We start from the raw sequence: 8,321 nt of genomic DNA on the forward strand, positions 1-8,321 counted from the left end.
TTTAATGATTCATGTAGCGCTAAAATCTCATTTCTCATACTTTGGGTGTGAGTGCCAGCTAGGGAATAACTAGATTTTAGGCAGCAGTGGCTCAAGCAAGGGTACAGAAGTGTAAGAAGTTTGGGTATTACAGAATTCGCTTAGGTTAGGAATTCCTAGAGTGGTAGTTCTAAACCTTGGTTGTATATAACATCACCTTGAGAGTTTAAAAAACTTAAGACCACGAGAATCAGAATACTTATATTGGAGCGTCTGTATCTTTTAAAAGTTCCCTACATAGTTCCAATGCATAGGAAGGGTAGAGAACCTCAATGATAGGACATCGCCGTGCGGATATGGGAAGATGGTGATGGTAGTGATGGTGTAAAGCAGGAAGGTAGGAGAAAGCCCAGACTGACTAGTATCTTCCCGAGACATTGGATGCCAACAGGTGGGATGGTAAAAAATGTCATTATTACTTTCCATCTCGGGCTAGAATATGAATGGTCTGTCAAGGCAGTTATCTTGAAGAATGCAAAGCCCTGACTCTCCTTTCCATTAAGAACAAATACTCACGTATTTCCTGCCTCAAATGCTCTTTTGGTTTAAAGGAACATGATCTTTTCTTAAAATTAAAGGCATTAAATGAATATTTCAAGAATGCATTTTATGATAGCATATTTAAAGAATGGTCTAAACGACCTTCCCCAATAGTTTACAACAGATATGTGAAGTATTTTTGAAACTGCTTTAACAAAACTTAATAAATAGTTCCAGATAAATTCATAAAGACTTCTTTGGGAGGTAGCACTTCAGAATTTAATAATACATAGAATCCAAATGTGCATGTGTAAATAAACAATATATACTAGAAGAGTCTGAATGTGAATTAATTTCCTTAATTTTTTATCCGTGGTTTTGACACAGCCCTAAGATCCATTTAAAATGAAGCATCTTTCACTTGGGTAACATTCGCAGCCTGTCAAGCTGTGCTTTTTCATTAACACTGACCATTCTACCATCGTGAAGACTTCATCTGGGAGAAGGAAAGAAAAGGAAAACTCCAAACCCCAATCTTCAAACTTGCTTAGAAACGCAGAACTAGGGAAAGGAGAACTTAAAATATCGCTTAATTTAAGAAGGGTAGTAAGATATATGGGAGAGGCCTTGAAGATTATTTAACAAAAATAACCGGTGAGGAAACAAGTGGAGAAAAGGGCTTCTGTGGGGAAGGGAGATGGGCAGCCCGTCAGGACGGTTTCTGGGGTCTCCCGTTGCCCCTCCTCCCAGACGGCCCCCCCTCTCCGCCCCCGTCCTCCCGCTCCCGGGCTGCAGAGCCAAGCCCGGAGACCGTGTGGGCGGGGTAGCGTTGCCAGGCTTCCGCTCGGCTCCGAAGGCTCACGGAGCACCCGGGCAGAACTTAGCGCCCCGGGACTCTGAGGAGCTCACAGAGTTCCTGCACCTCTTAGAGCCTCCAGCTGCGGGAGGCGGGGGTCCCCACCTCGCTGAAGAAATTGTGTCAAATTCTGTCCGCCTGTGGGTGGGAAGCAGTGGGACCACGGGCAGTGCCGCTGGCCCCCCACGCCCGGCAGGGTTAGCTGTGGACACTTTTCTGTTGTCACCCGTCGCCAGACACTTCTCCAGAATGGAGCAGGCGCGGTGCGGTGGCCGAGACCGCGGCGGCAGCGCCCGACCCCGCCTGGCCCTGGGACTGGTGGCAGCGGCCCCTCCGCCCTCCGCACCGGCCTTGCCAGTGCGCCCGGGGATACCGGTTCCCCCAACTTTCCTGCGTCCTCCCAACCTCTTTCTGCGGGCAGCCGCGGCAGCCACCGCCCCCGCCCCGGGAAGCGCAGGCTGCCCGCCGGCTCCCGCGCTGGAGAGAGGGGTGGGCAGCGTGGGCTGCGGCTACCCGCGGATGCCCAAGTGCGCCCGCTGTCGCAACCACGGCGTCGTGTCGGCGCTCAAGGGCCACAAGCGCTTCTGCCGCTGGCGCGACTGTGCCTGCGCCAAGTGCACCCTGATCGCCGAGCGCCAGCGCGTCATGGCCGCCCAGGTGGCGCTGCGCAGGCAGCAGGCCCAGGAGGAAAACGAGGCCCGGGGGCTGCAAAGGCTCCTGTACCCGGGACCGTCGGGGCCCGGCGTCCAGACCCCTGGAGGCAGCGGCAGAACCGAGAATTCCCAGGAGGCAACTGCGCGGGGACTCGATGCCTGGAGACGGGCTAGTGGTCTGGCGACCCCTGCTTTCGAGGTTTTCCAGCTAGATAATACGGAGGAAAAGCAAGGTGAGTTGGTCTTTTATTTCCTCTTTGAAAAAGAAGAAAACGATTGTTCTGCAGAAACACTTTCTGAAACAAGCCGCCGTGCCCTGGAGCGGGCGATAAAAGTTGTGCAGAAGAAGCCCTTGTTTAAGCTGCGGGAAACGGCTCTGCAGTGTGACGTTAGTGCGAGCGGGTTCTGCAATAGGACGTTAATGAGAGTGGTTGAGACCCATCACATTCACTTTGGAAAAGCTTTCTGTATCTTTAGGTGATAGGATAAGGTAATGAAAAAGTGAAAAGAGTGAAGGGTGAGTAATCAGATGGGCAGCTCATGCCTGGAATGGAATTTGCACCTAAGTTTCTGTGACTCTGTGTGAGCAGAACTTCCAGTGGGCATTGAGTGAAAATGTTAGAGGTGCTGCCTTTTGAGCTTGCTCTGTACTGTTTCCAGCTGTAAAACCAGTTACCCTTCTGATCTTGTCTGGGGAACTCACTGATAGCTGAGAGCACAGTTCTTTACCTTTGGGGCAAATTTTTGGGACCAGCTAGAAGTAGGAAAGAGACTGAAATCTACCAAAACCCCTTTTCACCCAATATGCTTCAAAATTTTAAGCATTCCACCCCCAGTCCCCATCGTCAGCCTCCTACAGTGTAACATGCTCTAATTTGAAGTTTCAACTCTTCCCATAGGAAATTTTTTTTAAGTTTTCCAGATTTGTAAAAACATTAATAAGACTTTCAAATCCACTATTAAGGATTTCTTATCCAATGAGTTTTAATTGTTTTCTCTTACTTATCATTCACAAGTCACTTTCATATACTGTTATTTGTGGTTGATAAATATATGTATTTGACTAGGGTTATCCCAAATAAACTTTTCCAGCTAATGGAAATCCCACCGTATTTTAGTGAATGCCATAGTCCTCCACAGTACCCAGTAGCAGTGAAAATGTTATTTCAGTATTGTTGTATAAATCCAAGACAGGTTGGTCACATGAGATTATATGATCATGACACATTAAGTTATTAATTAGAAAACATCCCTGGATTGTGAAAACTGCAGATCTTAGGTCACAGGGTGTACCTTTGCAAGGGACTGCCTCTATTGAAATAAGACATACACAGTTTTTCACCTATGCCAATTCTGTCCATGTTCTAGTTTATTTTAGTAGACAAAATAGACATTAAACATTTCTCATTAAAATTCAAACAGGGCTGAAGAGCAAAGTTACAAAACAAAACTACTATAAAAGAGAAGTAAAAGTTAAAATTCTGTAAACTAAATTGACAGTGAGATTTGGCTGACAACCCTGATTTATATATTTTTCTTGGTGGGGCACCAAAGTGTTTGGTTTTGTAGGGTCAATTAATTTATTTTATTCTTTGCCTCAGTTGACACCCCCCCCATTTTGAAAGACTAGTTTCTTGGCTTTTCTGGACTGACTGCCTCCTCTCACACAACGTCTGTAGGGAGGAGTTCTATTTAAATTACTTGTTTATGAGAAAAGACTAACAGCAATTCAGAGGTGAATCAGATTTTCCTACACAAAAGAGCCTTACGGTCAAAATGAGGAAGAGTTGATGTGTCTAATAAAAACTACAAGATGCAGTATACAATGATAAAAGTGAAGAAGTAAAATGAGCCGCAAGAGTGGAGAGAACAGAGAGGTGATATAAATGAAATCACAGGATTTTGAAGACACCTTATGTTCTAGGTAGTCTTATGCAGTTGGTATTTTGTTGCATTATATGATGCTCCAGAGCACAATAAAATAACAAAAAACCCCATAAATTGCTTTCAAGATGAAATTTTGATACCTCCCATGTTCTGGGGTCGTGTTTAATGAATCATCCCTGTAAAAAAGGGAATGGCAGACCTGTGCCAATCTATCTCCACTTGGCAGATTTCATCAGAAGAGTTTTATTGTTTTATTTGAAACTGAAAATGCTCAGTTTCAAATAAAACAATATAAACAAAGTGGAGCGTCTTTGTCATTTTGTGGGAGCAACGTCTTTTGTTACATGTTTGGTCTAATGACATTTTAATGATCAAAGTGTTAAACTGTACACTTACTTTAAATTTAAAATAAACTGTAGCTATTTCTTTAGAATTTAGGACCTCTCCTTGAAAAAACATAGGAGTTTTGCAAATTGTGGTTACAAATCACTGCTTTAGGCAATATTTGTTTTGTTGCATTCATAAACTTTGTAGAAGAAAGTTGGACTGAAATATTCTGAGTACCCCACTTGACAATTTACTCTTTTTAAATGGAAACAGAAAATAAATATGTCTATAGGATAAACCAAAATAAAAGTTATTTATTGATTATATGCATAATTATTGTCCTAAAGATATTCTTGTTTTATTAATATTCATATGCTCAACATGTTAAGATAGAAAATCAAGTCATTGTGTAAAATATTTTTCCTTAATGTTGAAAAACGTTGTGATTTGAAGCAAATGCCTAATAGGTTATTTTTACCACACACTTTGAAGATCCAACAGATTGCAACAGTGCAATAGTGCAGTTTCTAATTTTCTTTTAGATACAGTGTGACTGTGACCTCTTTTCTTGATATGTTCCTAGGGATTGACAAAGAAAGTCCATGTTTCCCAGGGGAGTCTAAGAAATACCAACTCTGTCTCATCTCTCACATAAAACGAAATACGGAGGTGTGTGCTCTGTGACTGGTGGAGCAGCAGTCATTGTTGGTTTAGATTGAAAATGAAGTGAACAGTTTTGTTCCTCTTCCACATTATTAAGATAACGATTGGAATTTGAAATGTGAGCATTAAAAAAAAGTAAAAATTTAGAATTAGTGATTAAGCAGAATATTTATTTTCATACTGATTGTTTCTTCTTTTGATGTCTTATCTAAACATAATTATTTTATTTAGTTCTTTTAGCATGGTGTCACTATGAAAAAAGACTCACTTAGGTAACAACAAAACTTGGGTAACATTTAGGAAAACCTCAAATTGCCAAGATCAGGCAAAGAGTGTGAAATATTGGTGTTACACCAACAGTTGGGGGTTAACAATAGACTCTCTTTACTGATTCCTAAATAACTACTGCATTTATATATTATATAATTTTGAGATCTTGAAATGGCATAACAAAGAGCATTTCACACTATTCCAACACTGGCATTTCCAAATGATCTTTTAAAATTCTTATTCATTAAAATTTTTTACAGCAGAAAAATATTACAAATATATGAGGGAATGAGTTATTTTATCTAGCACTGTTTTTGAGTGGGCAACATTATGTTCTGGGAAGTTTTCCCTTTATTTGATTCCTTTTTTTCTCTTTCCCCAGAACAAAAAGAAAGTAGATGTGACTCATGCCAGAGTGGACAGAAAGAACCAGTCTTCAAATCTCATCAGCTTACCCTGGAATCATCTCCAGAGTCTATTGTTGTAGTTGGAAAACAAAATGTTATGTCATCTGTTTCAGAAACCTCAAACAAGGACCACAGCGTGCTGTACCCTCACCATGGGGAGCAATCGGGAGGTGAAGAGAGTCCCAGGTCTCTGTCATCCTCTGACCTGGAATCAGGAAATGAAAGTGAGTGGGGCAAAAACCTCACTGCTACCACGTCCAGACTTCCCACAGTGTCCACAAGACCAAGAGATCCTCTTGCTATCCTTACCAAGATTTTCCCAAGTTACAGGCCCAGCCGGCTAGAAGGCATTCTGCAGTTCTGCAAAGGGGATGTGGTTCAAGCTATTGAACAGGTCCTAAATGGGAAGGAACACCAAGCAGACACCAGGAACCTAGCAAGCTCAGCAGATTTGGGAAATACAGCTTTCCAGAGAGCTTCAAATTTTAGTTTAGCTGGAATTGGTTTTGGAACTCTAGGAAATAAATCAGCTTTTGCTCCTCTTCAAACCACTTCTACTTCTTATGGAGGTGATTCAAGTCTCTACAGCTTAAGTCCTAGACTAGGTATCAGTCCATTGCGGCTGGCGTATTCCTCTCCAGGAAGAGGTCTATCTGGTTTCATGTCTCCCTACCTAACTCCTGGGTTGGTACCAGCATTGCCTTTTCACCCAGCTTTGGATTATGCCTTTTCAGGGATGATTAGGGATTCTTCCTACCTTCCCAGTAAAGACCCCGTAACTGGTAGCAGACTGTATTCCAGGCTGAATCAAGACAATCTGTAGTTCATTCGCCTATTCTCCCTTCTGGAGTCTATTCAGAAGGTATGTGATAAAACCCCCACCCCCACACCTCCATCCGTTACTGTGCTCACTATGTGTGTGAGCGGACTGCCAGGCCTTAAGGATGCTATATATTTTTTTAAATAAGCAATCTAATAAACTTGAGATCTAAAGATTTCTTTAGCATTTATTAAGTGAAAAACAACAACAAACAACAACAAAAACCAAAAAGAAGCATTTAAACATTACATGTGCCTTGAATAAAACCATCTCAAGAAATACTTTTATTTCAAATTAGTGAATTTTCTCCCTAAAATATACATTGTAAAATTTCTATTTTAAAACTATACTTGTTTTTATTTTATTGAAAAGTGGAATTCATAGTTGTAAAATACATGTGTAAGTATAAAACAATCCAGCATTATATAAAATTAACCAAAAGGAAGAATTGAAAAATTGAGGTACTTCTAAATCATTATTGTTTTAAACTACTTTCACTTTGTTCCTTGTACATTGGGAAGAAAAAAGTTATTCAGAGTATTTAAAAATATTTTATTCACATATAAATTATTAGTAATAAGTAAAATTTTTGAGAAATTTAAATTTCTTATTTTTTCTGAATGTCTTATTTTTCATCATATCTGTCATTTGTGATAAGAGAGCCATGAACAAAACATTTTTCTTTTTAAGTGAACATTAAATTACAAAGGCTAATAGTGCAAATCTTAGGAAATGAGACTCTGCCATCTCCTGGCCACTATCACTAACTGCATTAAAGAGAAAGAGTATAGGCATTAAAAGCCAATGGTTTCCTAATTTTCATAATTCATGTAAGCTATTTTTTGAAATAGCAATTTTAGGTGATGCCACATAGAAAATTTCATATTATAAAGTGAATGTCTACTGTGGATGAGAATTTTAATCTCTTAGTGCTCTATGCCTGTGTCTGGGAAATACTCTTTTTTATATTTGTCACAAGAATATGGCAGTCATCCTCAAAGGTAAAAATAACATTATTCAGAAAATTTAAATAGCTGTTCAGATAAATATTGATTGATTCTAAATAGAGGATGCTTAATGCATTGAGGGGAGATTGTAATATTTCCAAAGGAGAAACATTGTCATTAAATGTTAGAGGTTTCTTGAGATTTTAAAAATACGTTTCGTTCTTCATTGGGAGCATTTGAAAGCTGTTTATTTCAGTCAGTGGAAAGTTCCTGAGAAAACTGCTTACAAAACAACTTTATGAAAAATTTTTTTTTTTTTACAAATCATTTTTAAACGACAGTAGTTTTATTGTTATTGTTAGGAATAAATAGAAACCCAGCTGTGGTGTATGATAGTTGATGAATTAGAGATGGTTTAAACAGTGTGAGCAGCATGACTCACTAGAGATTTCTTAAATTTTGTATGTGTGTGTGGACATACACAAAAGGGGGGGCCCAGAAAAAAACGGAACTTTTTATTAAAAATTGTAAAACATGTAAAAATTGTTCTTACATGTTTAAACTTCAGTCACCCTCAAGGTACTCTCCGTTTGATGCAATACACCCATTGGGATGTTTTTTCCACCACTCAAAATAGTTTTTGAAGTTGTCGATTTTGATGCTTTTTAGTGTTTCTGCCATTTTCTTGTTTCACCTCTTCCAAATAGGTAAAACGCTTCCCTTTGAGAACTTTTTTCATCTGGGGAAACCAGAAAAAGTCACTTGGGGTGAGATTGGGTGAACAGAGAGGGTAGGCATGGGGGTCATGCTGTTTTTGGTCAAAAACTGCTGAACACTCAGCACAGTGTGGGCAAGTGCGCTCATAAATCACCCATCATAACATGGCCAAATGTGCTGTCTTAAAAAAAATTCACTGAAGCTTAATGCAGCCTCTCACAATGACTCCAGCTGGTACACCTATACAGATGGGTT

At 40.1% G+C, this 8,321-nt stretch overlaps 1 protein-coding gene across 1 annotated transcript; it reads left to right on the forward strand.

The window, feature by feature from the left end:
* The first annotated feature begins 1,384 nt into the window (after nucleotides 1-1,384).
* Nucleotides 1,385-7,872, forward strand: DMRTA1 (DMRT like family A1). The gene is made up of 2 exons (XM_053924892.1): nucleotides 1,385-2,261; nucleotides 5,558-7,872. Exons 1-2 carry the CDS (start codon nucleotides 1,625-1,627, stop codon nucleotides 6,403-6,405), a joined length of 1,485 nt encoding a protein of 494 aa, XP_053780867.1. The 5' UTR covers nucleotides 1,385-1,624; the 3' UTR covers nucleotides 6,406-7,872.
* The last annotated feature ends 449 nt before the right edge of the window (nucleotides 7,873-8,321 follow it).

The sequence above is a fragment of the Desmodus rotundus genome, chromosome 1 (assembly GCF_022682495.2).
Source record: "Desmodus rotundus isolate HL8 chromosome 1, HLdesRot8A.1, whole genome shotgun sequence".
In the NCBI taxonomy this organism is placed as follows: Eukaryota; Metazoa; Chordata; class Mammalia; order Chiroptera; family Phyllostomidae; genus Desmodus; species Desmodus rotundus.

Coding starts and splice junctions, on each gene's coding strand:
- DMRTA1 (XM_053924892.1), top strand. CDS start 1,625: ATGGAGCAGGCGCGGTGCGGTGGCCGAGACCGCGGCGGCAGCGCCCGA. Junction 2,262..5,557: donor TAATACGGAGGAAAAGCAAG/GTGAGTTGGTCT, acceptor CTCTTTCCCCAG/AACAAAAAGAAAGTAGATGT.